The sequence below is a fragment of the Sclerotinia sclerotiorum genome, genomic scaffold (assembly GCF_000146945.2).
Source record: "Sclerotinia sclerotiorum 1980 UF-70 scaffold_24 genomic scaffold, whole genome shotgun sequence".
In the NCBI taxonomy this organism is placed as follows: Eukaryota; Fungi; Ascomycota; class Leotiomycetes; order Helotiales; family Sclerotiniaceae; genus Sclerotinia; species Sclerotinia sclerotiorum.
In genome coordinates this window covers 105,270-126,859 of record NW_001820812.1, presented here as the reverse complement: position 1 = coordinate 126,859, position 21,590 = coordinate 105,270, and the positions used below count along the sequence as shown (strand labels likewise).

Genomic DNA, 21,590 nt, shown 5'->3' with positions numbered 1-21,590 from the left:
TCAACCACCAATATAAATAACCGAAATATAAATTATATATTAAACTCCCTACATATCAAAGATTAAACCACCCCTCCCCCTCCTCCACCCCTTCCTTTTCCCTTTCCCTTCCCCTTCCCCTTTCTCTCCTCCATACTTAAATTCCTCAATCCATCTAAATATATCAGATATCTCCAACTCCAAAGACCTTTCCACTCTACCCAGGAATCTGTATACCACTACTACCCTTTTCCATTTTCTGAATACTCGCTTATGAGGTTATAATCACAATTATCTCAACTCCTTAGTTTTATTTTATATATACTTCATACCCGAAACTTCACACTCCAAACTCCACATCCACCATCAAAATAAGCTCATAACCCCATAACCTCCTAACCTCCTAACCTCCTAACCTCCTAACCTCCTAAAAAGAACCCAGCAACCACCTCTCCTACCTCTCCTACCTCTCCTACCTCTCCTACCTCTCCTACCTCTCCTACCTCTCCTACCTCTCCTACCTCTCCTACCTCTCCTACCTCTCCTACCTTCCCCCCCCCTTATCAATCCTTACCCTTCATCCCCTCCCACTACTCCCCATCCTTCCCTACCAATCCCCGCCTACCAACCAAACCAAACCCACCCAAAAAGTTACAAACATACAAATATACATATACAATCAAAGTAGATAATCACAGATAACTACAATAAATAAACCACTATTTATTCGATTACATACTTTTCTTTTCTTTTCCTTTCATTCCTTTATAATTGAGAGTGATCATTTACTTATTTATTTATTTATTTATTCCACCATACCTCTCCCTCCCTCCCCCTGCCTCCCCATCCATCCATCCATCCATTCTCAAAACCTCAGTTAAAAGTTAAAAGGCCAAAAAAACAAAAAAGGGAAAACCACACGCGAAACAATCAAAAGAAAATCAAAAAGAAAAAAAAAAAAGATTAGAAAGGAGAAAAAAATGAACTAAGTGTCTCGAGCTATCATAATAAATACAGAGTATTGATCCATTTGAGGAAAGTTTGGAGGTGAATATTTTGGTCGAAGCCATAGGAAAATAAAACTTTGCAAAAAGCCAATCTTTTCTGTAAGCATCATGGTCTTTCGTCTTGTTGCATTTCTTCCTCTTCCCCTTTTCTTTCATTCTCATGTGCAAAAATAAAACTCCTCGAAATACCACTCATTCTTGAATGCAAGACAAACCCCATTATAGCATTTACGACCTTGCCTCGCAGAAGCATGCCGCGCCTGAATATCACCCTCCACCCCATCGCTCGCTTCTTCCACTGCCAGATATTAAGGATCAATGATTAAAGAGACATGAATTGAAAAGTAAAGTATCGATTGTGTCGTGTTGGTACCATCATAAAAAGGCAGGCCCTGATTTTTGAAAAGTCACCCCTTAACGGAGTGAGAAACCCTTCCTCTTGCCTTCCTTTTCTATTGGTCTTCCACTCTCGACTCTGGATTTCTTCTCCTCCAGTTCTTGACGTTGACGCTCGAGTTGTTCCTTCATCTCGCGATGTCGTGCGTACAACTCTTCTTCGCTCTGCTTCAACTTGCTCTCCTTCTCCGCGACCTTTTGTTGGAAAACCATCTTCATCTCGGCCTCCATCTTGGCAAGTTTTTGCTCGTGCAATTGGCGTTCTTCCTCTTGCTTGACGGCTGGGTTGACCTCCTTGAAAACATTTGGATCTTGAGTCACACCCATAGCAGTAAGCTTCTCCGATCTGTAGTTTTCGTACAAAGCGTTGTTGGTGTGTTCCTTGAGCTCCTCCATGTGAGTTCGGATGAGCATTTGTCTGAGCTTGACGAAATCACAATGCTCTTCATTGTCAACTTCAATGACTCCCCATGGGTATTTACGTCCTCGAACTTTACGTCCCTCGTTGTTTGTAATTTCGGAATTGGCACCAACAACTGCGAAAGGTACTTTGTCCATGATCTCCTTGTTCTCGGCAATCGTCTCCTCATCGTCCTTCTCGTAATGTGGACCCTCGAAGATTTGAATATCGTGGTGCTTGATATCAGCGAGAATCTGGAACATGGTTAGCGTAGGATTTAAAAATATGCAAGTGAGATCCTCACTCTAAACTTGAAAGCGGTGATTTCTTCATCGGTCAAAGTATCAGCCTTAGCAATGACTGGAATCAAGTTGACTTTGGTATGAAGTCTACGCATAACCTCAATGTCCAAAGGCTTCAATGCATGACCAGTTGGTTGAATGAAGTAAACACAAGCATGAACACGGTTATCAACAATGTTCACTCGATTGACCTTGTTCTCAGCATCCAAATAGGCGTCGAAGCGTTGTTCAATATTATCAACGATGGGTCGCCAAGATTCATCATTGTTAACGAAATCACCGAAACCTGGGGTATCAACAACAGTCAAACGTAAACGAACACCATTCTCCTCGATATCGGCGCTGATTGATTGAATAGAAACGGTTTTTGGGATAATATCGAGGGAAGGTCCTTTACGTTCTCTTGGTGGGTATAAGGAAGTGTTGAAAAGAGTGTTGACCAGAGTCGACTTTCCGAGTCCAGATTCACCTATCAAAAGTTAGCATGGACGGAATATACATTTAGAAGCTTCACATACCAACAACCATGACATTAAAGTTGAATCCCTTTCTGACACTCTTTCGGTGCCATTGATTAGGTAGATTTGCAAATCCAACATACCCAGTCAACTTTCTTCGGACAATATTTTTCATATCGCTTGCTTGTTGAGCTGCAATCTTTGGATCTGTTGAGCTGATGGTCATTGGAATTTCTAGTGGGGACGATGGAGCTCCATTAGGAATTGGAGATGCTCGGGTAGGCGCCATTGGGGCACCGTTGGTAGCTGTGTAGAGAGGTAAAATGTCAGCCCAGTCATGTGAAGTAGTGCTATAATTCTTAGAAGCCTGCTGCAGTTTATCGGCAACCCATAGCTCCATCGATTCATGGTGATCCGTAGATATTTGCTCCAAACTTGGAGCTTCTTCAACATCCAGCATGCTTCTAAATTGAGCGCGTATGCGTTCTGCTCCTCGCTGATGACGATGCAAGCTTCCAGGATATTGACGCTGTTCGATACTCTCCAATGATTGCTTGGGTATTGAGACGCCTTTGGAAATGCTCTCAGATCTTACGACAGATGAATCCTTATCTCCAGGTTGTTGTCCGGAAGACAGAGCGGAAGACTTCTTAGGGATGAGGAGATTCCAGTGACCATTTGAATGTGACTTCATGACTGGCGGATCAGGATGATGTAACATCATGTGGCAGATTGTTGATGACTTCCCAGCTTGTTGGAGTGGATTTCGAAATGTGCGAGTCCAACAGACTCGAGATTTGAAGCTTCGTAGTTGCAACAATGGTGTGTCGAGAATGATTGTCGGTATGGTGGATGGCACAGAGTGAAATCGAAGAATTGAGGTTCCACCAATTGTTGATGCCGTCTTTGATATTTTGATGATTCCATTTCCTCTTCCCAAGTATTGACTTCGGCCAAAATGAAATGAATTGCTTACCCATTGTTATGATTGATGTAGAAGGATCGAAGGTGATTGTTTTTGTGAAGAAAGAAGGTGGGAGGTTCGAAATCCTGTTGGCACCAAAAGACAGAGACAAATTAGCCTATGTGAACAGAAAGATAGTCACAGTCGAGGTAGTGGAAATTCCCAAGATTGAAATCAATGAATGAGTAGCTTCAGAAATATAAATTTGAAGGTATTCTGAGAGATCGAGAATTGATTCGATGGAGTGATGTTCCCATTTTCATGCAGGAATACGAATAATAGCACGTACCAGATATTAAAGTCTTTGAATCCTCAACAAGTATTGGTTCGCGTGGTCTTTAATGCGGATTAAGATTTGTGTAGATAAAATGTACCAAGTGGTTTACTTGGTTGTCGATGGAAGGTACGATGGCAAATAAAAGTCGAATGATTTGAGAAGAAGATGGAAAAGTAAAAGATTCTAAACGATTGTAGTGAATGTTGTTGATGTACCAAGTAGAATGAAGGGCAGAAAGACGTGAGAAAAAAAAAGGTTGTGTTGTGTTGTGTTGTAGGTGAAAGGTTGTCTGTCAATGTTGCACCGATCTTTTGATTGAGCCTTTTGCCTTTTCTCTTCTTTGCGGTTTGGCGTTGTTGCTGGCAGCAATTGGCTGATTTGTTTTCCCTTTGGTTGCTTGTCTGTGTTCCCACTGGCAAAAGGGGTTAATAATTGTTTGGGCCGGGCGGACGCTGGGGAAGGGGTCAGTTAGGAAAGGAAGGGTAGGGCCCCTAGCTTGTTGGATTGGGTTGGGGCACGCTTTTAAAATTAACCAGGATTGGAGCAAGAGGTCATTTAATAATGTGAATATGAAGATGAGTGTGATTTTGGGAAATTATGAAGAAATAAAGTATGAGATTGAGATTATAAGACTATACATAAAATTTGTATGATTTGTGATTCAGTAGATTATCTACGGGTCCTGATTTACAGAGTATAGTCCAAATGAGTGATTGAACGAGAGTGAGGGTGGCAGTGGCAGTGGCAGTGAATACTCCCACTCCCTACCTAGTGCATAGAATAAAATGAAGATATAAACCATCACGAGTACATACTCGAGACCCTCAGATATAAGAGACAACTCTTATCTACAACATTCCTACCCAACCTCTAGCTACCTCAATAGTCCGTGTGCAGTATCTAATTCTATGAAGAGCTATACAATCTTACTTATAGATGGGATAAAATAAATGAAATAGTCTTACAAAGATTCTATCAATTTTGTTGAACATCTCAGATCTATAATAGGCACCTCCTCCCTACATACTCTATGTATACAACAGCAGTACTTACTTACCCTACCTCAACCCACCTCATCATTTGTGATCGGTTGAAGTATCAAATGTCGAATGGTGTAAGCAGCTATGTATCAGATTTGGTGATCCTCCAATGAACTTTGGAGAATGGAAAGATGGATGGATTGCTTCATCAAATAGGATATGGTCGCTTGAATCTGTACCAGTCAATTATTACCTGCAGAAGTAACAATGAGTGAATGACAAGTACTTTATGTGGTGTATTGATTTGGAACTCCTATTTCATCTTGATGTCTTAACAGGTATTGATTCTATACTTCCTCCACTCCATTTTCTTCTCTTTCCTCCTCCTTTCCCCATCTCCTCCCCTCCCCATCCTCTCCTCCTCCTCCTCCTCCTCCTCCTCCTCTCCTCTCATCACCACAATTACTTAACCATCGCCTCCGCGAATTGCATCTCATCAAACTTCCTCATTTATGCTCTGTGCTCTGTGCACTCCCCCAAATGTAACCAAATACTCCACTGCCTGTGCAAGATTGCTTGGGTCTGGTATCTACACGTGATGATCCATCACAACTTTGATAACCACTAATCCACATTCAACCAAATGTCTTACCTTTAGCCTCCTAAACATCTCTTAGTGTCGCTTCAAAGCACCCATTATCGAATTTGGTGTTTCCTCAATTGGTCCAACAACAAACAAAAAGTGGGATTCGTTCCAAACTCTTTGGATGAAGCTTCATGATAGTGGCATCATAATATCCAAAAATATCTATTCGATAGAGTGGGAGGAGAAGCGAAGAGAAAAGGAGGTTCCATTTGCAACAAAGAACATGACGAGCTATGTTCTTCCAAAATTTGCCCTCATTTCATTTGTTCTATGAATAGTTCCTGACGTGTTTTGCCTCTCAATGTAGATCGCAATCACCTCAGACATAACTTCCGATTTGCATGGTTATACATACAAGGATAGGCACAATGGAGAATAACGTCTTTTCGATGCATAACAGCTTTGTGAAGAGACTCGGTCAATCATTGATTTGTCTCCCTTTGAGTGGGAGTCGTTGATATAAGCATGTTTACAACTTTTTTTTTGGAAACTTCCTGTATCAAAATACATTCCAACAATATCAGAGTATTCTTCTGAAACAGCCTGTCATTCAAGTGATCGGAGGAATCTGTACTCACCATGCCGAAACGGGTTAAGTCTCCGTGGGAGAAATTCAAGTCGACTATATCGGTTGAATTTAGAACTTCAGCTATTAGCATCGACAAAATGCTAATTGAATTATTCACGACCATCCTTTACAAAAAGTATGACTGAAGAGGTCTGCGGGCCGTAGAAATACTCTTCTTACACAACTTCATTAGCGTACAGCCTCCGATCATTTTCTCTCTCCGAATCATCGTGTTTCGTTGTACTGAGTCTAGCTACTTTATTTGTTGCCCAAGTGGGAATCATGGGACTCATTTGACTTGCATGAGAAGCGCTAGATACTACACGCTGCTGGAATAGTTACCTATGCTTACCGAAGGGATGTCAGTCAAATTATCTGGCACGTCTTAACGTAGCGCATCTCTTATATAGTCCTTTTCTATCGCATCAATTTTTTCCCTTCCATTCTCATCATTCTATGTCGTTCTGCTTTTGAGGAAATCTTGAAGAGTTGAACATTCAATCTGGACGTTCCGCCGTGAATTTCATTTAATATCATTCCCAAGGAAAATCCCTCTACGTGGATACATCAATACTTAAAGTTACGCAATACCTGGGCCTGGAAATTCCCACTCGCGTCTTCAAAAATGCATGTATGGAAAAATGGAGAGTTATTTTATATACAGCATTGGAAATTTGAGAAAGTTTTCATTTCACAGTATGAAAAGCATAATAAAATGGCATGATGATTAAAGTTCTTTCTTCCGTCATCTACTTCAGCTTTCATATCTCCTTACTCCATGAAATCAATCCCCCATGGCCATTCCTGCAGCCAACACTCGGGAAGAGAAGGGGTGAAGAACCGACTTTGAAAAGTATGGCTGCTAGTGAGTCTCTAAGCAGGACAAATTACTCCGTTGAGTCCGGAAATTGTTAGCAAGATACAATTCGCTTCCTCTTCATGTGCGAATGCATGTATATCTAAGCTAGCTCAACATTAAAACATATCCATGTTCCTGTCCCTATATGACGCTAAAGACGACCTTATTCTTCTTCCAATAAAAAATATCCTGAATCCCGGTGTTCCCTCCACCAAGCTATACGCTCCTGAAAGCCAGGGGAGCTAAAACCAGAAGGTGGGGTTGTAAAGAATGTGGGAAACCTCCATGCGTATCGAATGTCCAGGTGACGAATTTGATACTGATTAAACCTCACGCTTATATTATTCAATAACCAATCAAAAGAAATTGGTTCAATCTCATCATTTAAGCTAACCCGATAATCATCCTCAGCATTTGATGGTGCTGGAAAAGAATCAAGCAGCTCGTCGTATTTGAAGATTATCAACTGGCTAAACTCATCATGGTTATCCAAAGGAGCTTCGTCACCCTCCGGTTTTACCGTATATACGACGTATAACTTTACTAGCATTGGCATTGAAGACAATGCCGAAGAAAGTAACTGAAATTCATCATCTCCAACTTTCTCACTGTTGTAATCGGTCGAGATTCCATGACGCATAGCAGGGTTACGCCGAAGCATACCCATGTCGACTTCTAGTCCGTTGCAATAGCGTGCATACCGAATCTCTCCGTCGATAAAAATGGATCGAATTCTTCCAGCTTCATATTCGCTAATTGATAACACAAAACTAGCAAGACGTTCTTGTATTTTCCAGTCAATGTATAGCGTATCGAGGGCGAAGTTGAACCGAATTCTAGCCTGAATAAATGTTCCGCCAAATACGAGAGAGTAAAAACGTATAACAGTTGCTCGAGATTCTCGACATGCTGTCATCGCTCCTGGAAGAGGAGTACTCGAACAAAATCCATCGTATTTTCCACCTTTGGGCCAGACCTCTACTAAGCGGGGCTCTATGCTTTTCCTCCAGATCATAATTCTAATCTCAGCTGAGAGGTTTGGGAACCGTGTGAACTGATGGGTTGCCATAATGTATTCCTATGGAGTAAAGGGTTTCATGGGGTGGAATAACGGAGGAAGAGAAATATCGTGGAATTGATTCAGAGCAGGTAAACGATGTAATAACCTAGCTAAATGTCAATTCTACATCCTTTGAAATTTGAAGCACATATGATCTTACCTCTAGGCATGCAAAGCTGACAATAATTGAAATTTGTGAGTGAGTAAGATAATCACATCAGCGAATAATAGACGGAAGATACTCGAATGGTTGAGAGTTAGTTTTGAGAGAGAACTTCTCCTCATATTTAAAGAGATTACATTTCTGATATCAAGGAAAGAGCGAGTGAAGCAACTTCATCTGATTGAAGAGCGTGACTGCCTCAACTTTCATTATCATAAGTCATCCATTAGTCAGAGGAGAGTCACGATTTGCCGTGGGCGGTGAAGAATTTTGCCATGCATACGAGTAGGTACACAATTCTATACTTTCCCCGACTATCACCTCAATACTTCAAACAGTTTTGTCTTGGAATATCAAACTTCTATAATATATTAGTGTCATGATCTTCTCATTTCCTAATTTCCTAATTTCCATACTCCTGGGTTTATATCACAACTCATTCTTCAGCCAATGCGATGGAATAATCGACGCCGCTCCTGAGTTCAAACACTATCGGCGGCTTCCAAACCTCAAACCCCCATTTTCTTCGAGAACTGATGGGATTTCCAGAATGCTGGGTACTGTGAGGCTTGCTATCTTCTACCATCGTTCATTATAATAACTCCTAGCTTAACATGCTTGCGTCAACGATTAAATCCCGTTGTTCAATATAGAAATTGATCGGAAAATCCCGAAGTAAGGTTAAAGCCCCAGTGAGAATTGGAAGATTCGGAGGTCAGGGCGAATGACTGGCATATTGGGCGACACCTTCACATGTATCGGAGACGTTGAAAGTTCACTGCTTATTCATTGAATCATAAGGTCTCTTTATCTGCATAGGCTTGATTCAGGAGCGAAACATTTTCTAGTTACCTCCTTCAATTGGTCGAGTGGCGCAATGTCTGTATTCTTCATGGAACTTCATATTTGCACATTTTGGCTGCTTTTCTTTATTTCGGGTTTGGTTTGACTATATATTTTACTCCTTGCTACTTGGCATACTACCCGCTTGTCTGTTCTGCGTTTGTCTATTTCACGGGATTTAGGTTGTCCTGGTAGAAGTTGAGCAAAGAGGAGAATGGATGCATAGCCAGTCAAAATTCCCTTGGCTCTCTTCTTCTTTTCTATTATTTTCGAGCTTCCTGTTATTTTAAGCTCCCCTGATTATGTTGGTGCCCCGCTCCGCTGCCTCACTGTGCAGATTCTCACAGTAGAAACTTGTGGGAGGTGTGGCCAAGATTTCCTAAGTGAACAATCATGCGATAATCCTGAACTGTTATTGCTAGTGGAGGCAGTTTATCTCTAGTACGGTTAATGGTGAGGATCCTTAAGATAATGATAAGTGCAATCTCTAGGTCGTTCAAAAGTCCGTTCGGATTTCTGGTCGCTGAGAGACCATTGTGTATAAGGTCACACAAATAATGATCTTTCCAGATAGTTATTAGAAATTTGTTGAATAGAAGGATAAGTCGGAATCAGACCACAATAACAACTAGGAGAGATAACTGGTTCATGGTTGTTCGCTCCAGCAGGTTCTATGATAACAAGATGACAGAGGACATCACAGGGTACGGTAGTGAAGGTTGTAATAAAGTTTTTAGTATTTACTATACAGCAGGTATGGCACTATATACTATAGCAGCCTCTGATTCTGTTTACCTTCTTTAAAGGCTTCATTTATCACTAACACTCAGCCTCTTCTCCTACTAAAACAACATTTTTGAAATCTCCCAAAGTCACATCACAATCATATCTTTGACGCGCATAACCACTAAAATTTTCCAAACAAATCAAGTAGATTCGGTATCATATCAAACCTAGCAGTGCGGTACAATGGTTCTTGTAGCAAATATCCTTCATAGTGTTGGGGTAGGTAATGCTTCAGTGTAAGCTCGATCAGAATACTCACAAATGTATAGGTTATGTGGGACGGGCCAGCAGACGATGACCCAGAAGTCGTCAGTTATCATCGACCATTAGACAAAGCAACTATCAAGCTCAGTCAACAGAACAAGGAGCTTGGAAAGCAAAATGAGGCTCTTGCAAAAGAAAATCCTGATCTGAAAGGACTCCTCAAAGCTCATGGAATTTCATGGCTTGCGGGGCCTGGCTCCGGCACAATCTTTCCATCCTCAATTCTACCTGCTCGTTCGAGTGGAAACTTGCCAAATGAACTACAACTTCGCATGCTCAAATATGCCTTTCAATTAGCCTACCCAATAATCGACCCAGGAGTTAAAATCCTTGAGTCTAATGTCACCGAGTCAGAGCATAACGAGTAACAGAACTTTCCCGTTCAGTTTCTGCGGGTATCGAAGTTCTTCAACGATGAAGGAAAAAAACTAATGTTACGCAACAAGGAATTCATTTTCACTCAGGTCTGCTCCTTGAAGTGGTTTGTAAAGACACAACCAGAAATCTGCGCAGAGTCGGAGCATTTGGAATTACGCATTGTTGGCAAATACTACAATGATAGAGACAGTGTAAATTCTCCTGACGCCCTAGGTCGGTATTTGAACTCGAAGCTCAACATGGATATTATAAAGCGTTGTCCAAGTGTCAATTTAAGCTGGACAGGTCTGCAAAGCTACTGCTGGCGCCAAATTGCTGAATTCCTTCAAGCTCTCCAGTTGCCTGGAAAGCCTACGCTGATGCAGGAGAAAACGGCCTTCGAGAATTCAAGGTCCATGGTTATTGACCTCGCCAATTTCACAACGAACCTACCTGGTCCTGGTATCGGTCTGCGCAAAATTGCAAGAGAGAATTTGGGCCAAATTCTTGATGAACTATATATCCGGGGTTTACCAAAGGATAGTAACGGTGCATTAGCCTTTGAATGTTTGTCATATCTTGTGAGGGATGGCGGATTAAGTGGTTATAAACTCGGACATCGCTTCACAAGCACCCTTGGAGGCCGTTATCTGGAACCAGTATATGTATCAGAGCTTGGAGAAGACTTGAAAATCTACCTTGGACAAGCATTCAAAGCACAGGCAGAACACGTTGATGGGGAAAATCTAGGGAAGCATATTGTGAAAGTACTCTCCAAAACATTCACCGGATATGAGGGAGATAAAGTGTATTTTCATTCTGCATTGGGAGCACCTTTTAGAAGTGAGGGAGCAAGGAGGATTAGTGTGTTGAACCAGACCTGATAAAAGCTGTCGAGCTCAATGGCATTCAATTTGAACTAAATCACGATCAAGACCTTGATGACGAAGATCTGGAGGAAATCTATGGAAATGATCTAGTCAACGGTGGGGGAGTCATCATGGAAGAAAGCTGGGGTTTTGATGATGGTCCGGATGCTCGAATATGTGATAATTGCAGCGGTATGTTTGGTTATCATTCAGGAGAACGTAAATCGCTGGAACGAAATGGTGAACATGGAGCTGAAGTTGGATTCTTTAGGGAGATAGGCCTACAATTCGTGTATGAGGGTGGAGTGCGCGTAGCATATACGACGTTGGATTGATATGCAAGGGGTTCAAGTGACTGCTATGGCGTACAAGTGTTCCAGTTTATGATAGTCTTTTCGTCTCTTGTGGATTTGAGAGGATACTCTGAGAAGATTGGTATTTTGATCGTCACATCTTGATATGATGATGTCTTTCGGAATATATATCTACGCATAGATTGCGTCACAAATATTTAACTTTTGATAGGAATGAACTGTTAGATATTGTCTTTCATTCAAATATACTTATTAAGATAAATGTCAATGATGATTTTATATCTACAAAATTCGCTGTACAATATATAACCTTATAGCCTCCCTACATCAGACATGTAACGTCCTTTTACCCGATGCTCTGATGTCTTTTCATTCCAGCTAAGTTAAAATCAATTCTTGAAGATCCCGCATCTAGATCATCATACTTACAATGTAGGTCATTGTACAGGAATCAGTGACAGCTAAATGAGAAAGTCATCCCATGCATCCGCTTTAAAAACGAAACCCCCACCTATTGCACACTTTGTGGAATGTTGAATGAAACTCCAAGAAAAGCATCAAAAAACGTTAACATTTCCCTCATCAATGTACTGGTTCATGACTCTCAGATTTGCAGGAGATGTAACGTTGTCATGTTTCGTTGTCATCACTACCATTACCAAAACGGCTTAAGGAAAAGTTCATAACGAATTAGGGAATGGTTACGGTGTTCATCAATGACCACCGCATTCAAACTGGATCCACATGCCACTTGCAAGTTGCCAACATGACAAAAGAAATGCTTGCATCGTTAGTGATACAATACTGGGGTAGTTGGGTCCTTAGTGACTCGGATTGGGATAACGACATTGGTGGAATGCGATAAGGATAAACTATGACATCCACTATTTTTCCTCGAGTATCGTTGTGGCCACACTAAACTAGTCACTGTGACAAAATTTATTTCACCATCATCCATCCACAGTCTAAAAACCACTTTCTTCCCAATTTTTATGAATTAACATTCAACCACATTATAGATTCGAAATTATGTCTTCTAGAGTGTGGAAATTCATTTCGAATACCATTGGAAAACTACAAAGTCCGAGACCTTCTCAGCAGAATGAGAATTTAGCAGAATCTTCATCCCTGCGAGAAACAGACTCCCTTTCCGATACACCAACTCGTCACGGCAGCATCAATAAATTGGGAGAACAGCTCGCGGAAGCAGAATTATCTTCGACGCAGGATGAATCTATCCTTGACGCACCCCTGGAGAAGCTCAGCAACATAAGAGAGAAGCTCGAGGAGGCAGTTAAACCTGTTCCAAAGATTGAAGCACAGGATGATGTACAGGAGGATGTCACGGCAAGCAATACGGGCGATGATGATTTAGAGAACGCCTTAAAGACGACAACGAAATCACCAACTGATGAATCATTCTCAATTCTACCTCCAAGACAAAGTCGTAGTAAGAAGAGAGATCCTGCGGAGAAAGTAGAGCCATTGGCGCATAATGAAGTTCCAGTCGAAAATATCCGCAAAACAAGGGCAAGAGGCAAAGTTGTGAAGGATGAGAAAACAGCGTTACACGATGAAGCGTCTTCTTCTGCAGGAAACGAGGAACTTGACGAGGTGGTTGGAGAGAACATTTCAGAACTTGCGGAGCCAGTGGTAAAGAATGAACTTCCGGTTCATATCCACCCAAGCAGTCATAACCCAAGGGGAAAGAGCAGACCGGCGAAGACAGTTTTATACGAAGAAACACAATCCTATCCCTCACAGGAAGAAATTATCGGCTCAGAGGGAGTTTTAATGGCAGAAGTGGCAGAATTATCGGTTCGCGATGAGGATCCAGTTGAAGTACCCCAGACCAGTCGCAGTAACAGGAAACGACCAATACTTCCCAGAGTCGCGGAGCTAGTGCAAACATCCACACCTTCCATTGATACACCTCCAGTTGCCAATAACAAAAGAAGACGAGATGTTTTAGAATCATCTACTGGGAATGAAGGACTTGAAGTTGATTCTTCTGCTAATGTTTCTCCTAAACGAAGAAAACTCGCTCCAAAACCTGTAAGTCTTTTATCTAATCTTTGTCTCTGTTCTATAATAGATGCACATACTAATATAAAATAGGAAGGAATGGGTATCCCACCTGTAGGAACTACTCAGGAAGCTCGAGATGAAAGAAGAAAGTACATGGATCGAGAAAGACAACGCAGATGTAGACAACGAAAGAAGGATAGACAACAAGGAATGCAGGAAGCTGAGAGAGAGGTATTAGCACAAGCCAAAGATGAGAGAAAAAAAGCAATGGCTAGAGAACGTGTTCGAAGATATAGAGAAAATCAACGACAAAAACAAGGTGGTGAGATTGAGTCAAAGACATCGGGTAGGCAACGAACAAGGGAACAAGCTAGACAGAGGGATATAGCATTGATTTCAAATAGTCGAAATGTTTCCAGGAATTCGGGGGGAAGCGAATCATTCGATAGCGAATGAAGGCTTTAGGAGGGCATGGTTAATAACTCACTTCTAAACTTTTATCTGACCTCGACCTTTTACTTTGATGCTTTGATACTACAAGAATTATCACTTACAGTATACTAGTTTTACAAATTGAATTTTAGCGTTTCGTCATTCCTTATTCCTTTCATCGGCTGCTTATTTCCATACTAAGGATTCTGTTCTGTTCCTACTAGAATGTTATAATTATAAATACACAGAGGATGAGGAAGAGGATGAGGAGGAGTCTATATTATCTGAACTATTATTCGGAAAATGGTTGGATTATATTATATTATATTATATTATATTATATTATATTATATTATATTATATTATATTATATTATATTATATTATATTATATTATATTATATTATATTATATTGTTAAAAGGAATAGAAGTTACCGGTACTAATCACGTGTCGTGATTAGTAATACGGTTACCTAAACAGGCTAGATTAGATGAACCATAAGCAGGCATATTGGTCCCCTCCGAGGATACCAAGAGGAGACCTTAATATGCCTACAGACGTAGTAATATAGTCAATATAGAGGCCTCTTCCACCCAATCTTTTAATAGGTTATGAGCCCGGTTAGCATGGCCTCTGGACATAATTGACGCGATCATTATCACAATCCAACTCGCGGAGTTGAAGAGTGCGCGGCACTACCTTACGATCAGCACGCGGTGCTGTGATCACTACTACCATCAACTCGCGGAGTTGAAAGAGCACGCGGTGCTACTTACGAATAAAACGTACACGGTACGACAGAAAACACGCGGTGCAAATTATACTTATATTTACAATCTGTGTGGATTTATCTATACAGAAAAAGGGGAAGAAAAACCTTGCAAATTCTCTGCATAGATACCAAGATGGACGAAATCAAAGAGCAAACGAAAAGCATCCCGAACCTCACCCAAGAGACCCACGATCGATGGTTTCGACAAATGAAAATACAATTGAAAGGAAAGGATTGGTTCTATACGATTGAGTCTACATTGCAAGAGCATGCTAAGGTTGGAGGAGTTGGGATGGAAGTCGATGGTACCGAAGTTTTCCCGATCCTCGAAGGAAGCAAAGTCGTGAACATCAGGCTTAACCTCGATAAGAAGGCCAAATATTTGAAAGATGAAGCTAGTGCACTATCGTACATGTGCAGATCACTCAGTGACGACGATGAAGCGCTTGTTGATGAGTACGATACAGCACGAACATTATGGAACTACCTGAAGTCAAAGTACTCAAGAACTAGTGATATCACAGCCAATTCGTACTTAACAATGATCCAAACATTTACCTTCAAGCCTACTAGCCATCCAGAGATGACCGTTATTGAAGCCTGGGATAAACTGAAAGAATACCGACGCAAGCTTGGTGCTGCCAACCCCGCATTCAAGGATTCATACAGAGACGAAGCTCTATTTTTAGTTCTGACTAGAAGCCTACCAAGCGAATACCAAACAACAATCGATGCTATGAGCGTTCAAAGCACGCTAGCAGTGGAAGACAAGATCAAATATCTCACAGCTAAAGAACTCAGCATTCAAGAGACAGAACAAGCCCATACTGCTAGCGGAAAGTACGTAATCCCAAATCGACGAGGAGAACGCAGAGGATCAAGCCCATTTGCAAAGCAAGAACAAGACGATGAAGCCAAAACCTATGTTTGCCACCTGTGTGAGCACGAAGGGCACTTTCTACGTGATTGCAAAGATCTCACACTCGCACAAGCTCTGATCCGCAAACACTATAAAGCCCAGCAACGGAAAGCAACACTTAGAAAGACAACCAAAGTGTCATTTCCTAAGAAAAGAAGTAATCAAGCTCATCTTGCAGATGGCGAAAGTCTTTTAGTTGATCTCGATTCATCAGAAAGCGAAGAAGAGTCTGATGACGAAGAGTGCCATGTCTCTAAAGAACTCATTCGTAAGACCACCCCTTCTCGTTGGTACGCAGATACCGGCGCTTCCTCACACATGTCTGATCAACTTTCACTCTTTAGAGATATCAAGAAGATAAAGAGAAAGACGATAAAAGTTGGTGGGGGAGTTATGTACTGTGATCGGATAGGTACTGCTGCAATGGAGCTAGGAAATGGTGGTATGGTTTTACTCTCAAAGACGTTGTATGTACCGGGATTAGGAGTCAATCTCCTCTCCGGCAAGAAGATCTGTGAAGCTGGACTCAAGGGCAGGTTCAATTCAGATCGTATGTACTTTCGAAAGAATGGAATAAATATCATCAAAGCAAAAATGGATAGAGGAATTTATATGATCTCGGATATCGCGAAAAGGATATGAAGATGTCGCTCTACAGAGCACAGAGATTATTAGTGATATTGAATCGAACGAGATCACTCTAGACACCTCCTTAGACAAGAACAAAAAGGATCTAGAAACTTATCTACTATGGCACAGACGATTTAACCATCTTGGCCCAGAGAAAATACGGAATCTCCATAAAGTTACTACACTGGGAAAGCCGATCAAAGTCCCATCCAAAATCCCTGTATGCGAAGTGTGTGCGCTCACCAAGATGAAGAATCTAATCCCAAAACAACTCAGTCCTCACAAGACGAAAAGATTAGAGCTTATTCATTTTGATATCGCTGGCCCATTCCCAAGGTCTTTACGAGGAAACCGCTATTTCCTATTGATCATAGACAGCTGGACAAGAGTGAATTGGATTTTGACCTTGAAGACAAAAGATGAAGCTATACCGAGATTGAAGAAATGGAAAACCGAATTAGAACTTGGCATTGGTGATGAGATAGTAGCCGCTCGAACTGATAATGCACCAGAGCTAATCCAAGCCGTTAAGGAGTGGAACTCTGGGACCCGATCAGAACTGACTACCGTAGCATCATCTCATCAAAATGGAACTGCTGAAAGAAACATCGGCACTGCCGAAGCCGATATGAGAGCTATGCTAAAGGAAGCTGGATTGCCATTGGAATTCTGGGACGAAGCTGTTGAATATGATGCACACTGCAGGAATAGAACGAACACTGGACCGATCATTGACGACAGCGTTGTAAGCCCAATCGAAGCGTTTACTGGATCAACCCCCGACATCACCCATTGTAGAGTCTGGGGGAGCAAGTGTTATGCATATATCAATCCAAAGACAATCCCGAAGGACCAACGGCACGACAAATTACGAGATACAGCTCGAGTAGGCATCTTTATGGGATACTCGCACACGACCAATAAGCATGTTAAGGTGTACTCGCCAGAGCTAGGCTACACTGTACGAGCAAGCCGAGTGACTATAGACGAATCCAAAAAGGGCGGAGACTTAGACCTAAGAATAAGAAACTCTGTATCAGGACCCCAAGGTACAAAAAATATCATCCCTGATAGGAGACCCAGAGGTAGACCTCACAAGGTACAAGAAGTACAAGAATCCCCACTCGAATCCTTACAAGATACTGCTACCCCTGAACCCCCGAAAGTAGTAATTCCCAGCGCATCTAAAGTAGACAATATCCAGCAATTCAACGAAGACAGTGAAGGGAATATCATCGAAATCGATCCATCCACGGACCCAATACTATCTCCAGGAACAAAAGAGATAGACATACTAGATACTGCACCTGTAACCAATCAATCCTCAACCGAAACCTCAACTACACCTATGGATATAGACACCCCTGAAAGATACTCTTTTCGGAAACGCAAGCGAGACGATAGTGAGCCAGATGAGCATGTCCAGAAACTGATAAGAGCAATGATAGCGATACTCTCAGCAGACCCTGATGGAAGTGCTATCGAACATGCTATGATCTCCATACCCCTTACATCTAGGATCGACCCGAGCGTTAAAACAAAACTATCCGAAAACCTTCAAGTGATCTTAGGGAGCTCTACAGACGAGGATACAGCTTTCCCCGCAGAACAGATTCTAGGAATCCCTATTCCTAACACATATAATCAGGCAGTCTCGGACCCTGAATATGGTGAAAAATGGAAGCGAGCTATCGAAGAGGAAATCAGCTCATTGATTGCAAATGGTACCTGGGAAGAGTATATTCTGCCGAAAGGAGGGAATCTTGTTTCAACAAAATGGGTATTCACAATAAAGACGAAGGACAACAAGGTCGAGAGATTCAAAGCACGGCTGGTAGCAAGAGGGTTTAGTCAAGTTCTCGGAAAAGACTACAATGAGACCTTCGCTCCTACAGTACGACTCGATACACTCCGTTTGTTCTTAGCGATCGTTGCGAAAGAGAACTTGGAATGCTGGCACTTCGATATAAAGAACGCTTTTACAGAATCTCATCTCAAGGAAGAAATATACCTCGCGCCACCTCAAGGAGTCAATGTATCAAATGGGTACGTTTTACGCGCATTGAGAAGTTTATATGGCCTTAAGCAAGCGGGACGAGATTGGAGTCAACTTCTAAAGTCCGAATTGATCAATTGGGGCTTCACTCAGAGTCTCGCTGACCCATGTCTCTATACATTCGCCGCTCGCCAACTCAATTTGCTAGTATATGTTGATGATATAATTGCCTCCTCGACTTCAAAGAATCAACTCGATTGGTTCTCTGTAATACTCTCCTCGCGCTTCAATGCCAAGAACCTGGGGGAGATTAGTAAGATTCTAGGCATTAGAGTTATAAGAGATCGAGCAAACAGATCACTCACATTGGACCAAGAAGAGTATCTGGAAGCTATGCTAACCAAATTCGGAATCTCGCACGCTCAGCACCATGCTAAGAAGATACCCGCTGCCGACTACTCATGTTTACGACCCGCTACTGAAGATGACGAACTGATTGATGTTACTGAATATCAACAAGCCATAGGTAGTCTTATTCACCCAATGGTATACACAAGACCAGACATCTCCTTCGTACTAGGCCGGCTATCACAGTACATGGCAAAGCCAGCAAAATGCCATGGGATAGGAGTAAAGAACCTAATGCGATACCTGAGAGCTACGATCACTCAGAAACTCAAATATGGACCTGAGGGAGTACAGTACCAAATCGCAAAGGAATACAACCTATCAGCAGATACTATAAAAGTCTTCACTGACGCAGATTGGGCAAGTGATCGATATGATCGGAAAAGTATTTCTGGGGGAGTTGCTATGTTTTATGGAGGACCGATATCGTGGGCTAGCAAGAAGCAGAATTCAGTAGCAACGTCAAGTGCTGAGTCCGAATACATATCAATGGCGATGTTCACCAAGCAAGGGAGATGGTTAGCTCAAATGCTCAAAGACCTTGGAAAGGCGGAATACGTATCTACACACGGAGACACTGTTCAGATACTAGGCGACAATCAAGGAGCAATAGCTCTAACCAAGAACCCGCACCTGCATGAGCGATCAAAGCATATTGATATATGCTACCACTTTATCAGGGATCTTACTGAAAAAGAAAAGGTAGTGACTAGCTATATCAATACGTCAGATATGGTAGCAGACGGGATGACCAAACCCCTAGCAAGAGTAGCATTCGAAAGGTTCAAAGAGATGCTAGGATTGAGACAATAGAGATGCGGAGGATTGGGGAGATTGAAGGTGGTAACTCCTATGGGGGAGTGTTAAAAGGAATAGAAGTTACCGGTACTAATCACGTGTCGTGATTAGTAATACGGTTACCTAAACAGGCTAGATTAGATGAACCATAAGCAGGCATATTGGTCCCCTCCGAGGATACCAAGAGGAGACCTTAATATGCCTACAGACGTAGTAATATAGTCAATATAGAGGCCTCTTCCACCCAATCTTTTAATATATATTATATTATATTATATTATATTATATTATATTATATTATATTATATTATATTATATTATATTATATTATATTATATTATATTATATTATATTATACCTTACCAAGCATTTATTCATTCAGTCCAGTTCCTTTCATTGTAAGGTTAAGATTAAGATTATGAGATAGTGGATTTGGTGGTGGAGGGTTTTATGTTTATATTTATGTTATAGTATTGTTACGCCGAGTAACAGGAAACTCTCACGTGTAATCAATATCACATGATTGGCTCAGTGAGGATCAGTGAGCTCAGTACTGAGCTGCATTGATCCTACTGAGTAGCCATCGGCACGAAGGTCTATATAATCTAGATGGATTTCCTTTGTATAGAGCTTTGTGCTCAAGATCAATCATTTAGTATACTCTATTATTAGTTATGAATTGTATTATTGTCATTACTTTAAGTCTCTGCTTGACGCTTAGTTATAAACCACCTCGAGAGCCTAGAGTACTTCCACGTGATCTAGACGGCAAACCTCGTAACATCTTACAGAGAGCTTCGCACTTCCGTAGAACTTAGTAGAGAGATTAACCTACTAGACCAATATTACCTCAGTTCTGCCCTATCAGCTTCCCACTATTCCCTGTATGAGGTCATTCCTTTTAACAAAATATAATTTAATAGAATTTGAATTTTAAATTTATTATTGATAAAAACATAAACAGTTTTGGGATTTTCAAATTTAAAAAAAATTTATAAATAGAAATTATATTTTTAATATAAAAAAAGTGATCTGAAGATGGATATGTCACACTCAAGAATACTGGGTAAAGTATCTTGTATTAGAAAATACTAAGCTAAGGAGAAAAGAAGAAGGAAAACAAGAGTAGAGAGTTTTCCTATGATTAAATACAAACGGGACATGCCACATGACCCGGAGGTGTAAGGCATCACAATTCTTTTGTTTTTAAATTATATTTTACTTGAAATTAAAAAATTAAAATCAAAAAAATAATTTCAAAATATTATTTAGAGTTTTATATTTCATATTCAATTGAAAATATTTTGTTAAAAGGAATGATCTCATACAGGGAATAGTGGGAAGCTGATAGGGCAGAACTGAGGTAATATTGATCTAGTAGATTAATCTCTCTTTTAAGTTCTATAGAAGTGCGAAGCTCTCTTATAGAGAGCTTCTCAATCTAGTCCTAATAGGACTAGTGCCCTGTGCACGTGCTACGCAGGAACCATTCACTTTAACATAATCATTGAATCCCCGCCCTCCAAAAAGATTAACTGCATGAACTCTCTGACGGGGAATCGAACCCCGATCTCCCGCGCAAAGCCAGATGGATGACAAGCGGAAATCATGACCATTAGACCATCAAAGATGTTTCCGTGTTAATTTGATGGAGAACTTGGTGTAAATGAAGTATTACTTGCAATTAATGACCCTGTTGTTGCGGGTATGAAATGTCGGCTAGCTAGCCGAAAGCGGGCCGATATTGAAAGATTTTTTACACTAGTTTGAAGAGTTTTCATTTATATTCTAGGTGTTTTTTGATAAAGTTAAAGAGGTAGTAAAATTTTTTGATTCTTTTTAATTGTTGTTTGCATGTAATTTATTTTTATATAGTGACTTTTATACAAATAATTATTAAATTAATAAAAATTTAAAGATCTTTTTTCAGAGTATTATTAAAAAGTTAAATAATAAAACAATAAAATATGTTAAAGTGAATGGTTCCTGCGTAGCACGTGCACAGGGCACTAGTCCTATTAGGACTAGATTGAGAAGCTCTCTATAAGAGAGCTTCGCACTTCTATAGAACTTAAAAGAGAGATTAATCTACTAGATCAATATTACCTCAGTTC

The 21,590-nt window shown here is 40.9% G+C and overlaps 7 protein-coding genes and 1 non-coding gene across 8 annotated transcripts; 5 read left to right on the top strand and 3 right to left on the bottom strand.

Annotated features, from left to right (window-relative positions):
* Positions 1–1,400: 1,400 nt before the first annotated feature.
* SS1G_13230 (hypothetical protein) lies at positions 1,401–3,263 on the bottom strand (the record flags this gene model as incomplete). The annotated part of the gene is made up of 3 exons (XM_001585664.1): positions 1,401–2,036; positions 2,087–2,553; positions 2,603–3,263. The coding sequence occupies 3 exons, from the start codon at positions 3,261–3,263 to the stop codon at positions 1,401–1,403; spliced, it is 1,764 nt and encodes a 587-aa protein (XP_001585714.1).
* A 263-nt stretch (positions 3,264–3,526) lies between these two features.
* On the top strand, positions 3,527–3,691 carry SS1G_13229 (predicted protein; the record flags this gene model as incomplete). Its single annotated transcript, XM_001585663.1, has 1 exon — positions 3,527–3,691. One exon carries the CDS (start codon positions 3,527–3,529, stop codon positions 3,689–3,691), a length of 165 nt encoding a protein of 54 aa, XP_001585713.1.
* A 3,308-nt stretch (positions 3,692–6,999) lies between these two features.
* SS1G_13228 (predicted protein) lies at positions 7,000–7,905 on the bottom strand (the record flags this gene model as incomplete). The annotated part of the gene is made up of 1 exon (XM_001585662.1): positions 7,000–7,905. The coding sequence occupies one exon, from the start codon at positions 7,903–7,905 to the stop codon at positions 7,000–7,002; it is 906 nt and encodes a 301-aa protein (XP_001585712.1).
* Positions 7,906–9,871: 1,966 nt separating this feature from the next.
* On the top strand, positions 9,872–10,320 carry SS1G_13227 (hypothetical protein; the record flags this gene model as incomplete). Its single annotated transcript, XM_001585661.1, has 2 exons — positions 9,872–9,907; positions 9,958–10,320. The coding sequence occupies 2 exons, from the start codon at positions 9,872–9,874 to the stop codon at positions 10,318–10,320; spliced, it is 399 nt and encodes a 132-aa protein (XP_001585711.1).
* A 249-nt stretch (positions 10,321–10,569) lies between these two features.
* On the top strand, positions 10,570–11,513 carry SS1G_13226 (hypothetical protein; the record flags this gene model as incomplete). The annotated part of the gene is made up of 2 exons (XM_001585660.1): positions 10,570–11,173; positions 11,245–11,513. 2 exons carry the CDS (start codon positions 10,570–10,572, stop codon positions 11,511–11,513), a joined length of 873 nt encoding a protein of 290 aa, XP_001585710.1.
* Positions 11,514–12,258: 745 nt separating this feature from the next.
* SS1G_13225 (predicted protein) lies at positions 12,259–13,976 on the top strand (the record flags this gene model as incomplete). Its single annotated transcript, XM_001585659.1, has 3 exons — positions 12,259–12,281; positions 12,512–13,547; positions 13,611–13,976. The coding sequence occupies 3 exons, from the start codon at positions 12,259–12,261 to the stop codon at positions 13,974–13,976; spliced, it is 1,425 nt and encodes a 474-aa protein (XP_001585709.1).
* Positions 13,977–14,858: 882 nt separating this feature from the next.
* Positions 14,859–19,491, top strand: SS1G_13224 (hypothetical protein; the record flags this gene model as incomplete). Its single annotated transcript, XM_001585658.1, has 2 exons — positions 14,859–16,194; positions 16,280–19,491. The coding sequence occupies 2 exons, from the start codon at positions 14,859–14,861 to the stop codon at positions 19,489–19,491; spliced, it is 4,548 nt and encodes a 1,515-aa protein (XP_001585708.1).
* A 1,529-nt stretch (positions 19,492–21,020) lies between these two features.
* Positions 21,021–21,106, bottom strand: SS1G_14575. The gene has a single exon. It is a non-coding gene; the product is annotated as a tRNA-Asp (tRNA).
* Positions 21,107–21,590: the final 484 nt, after the last annotated feature.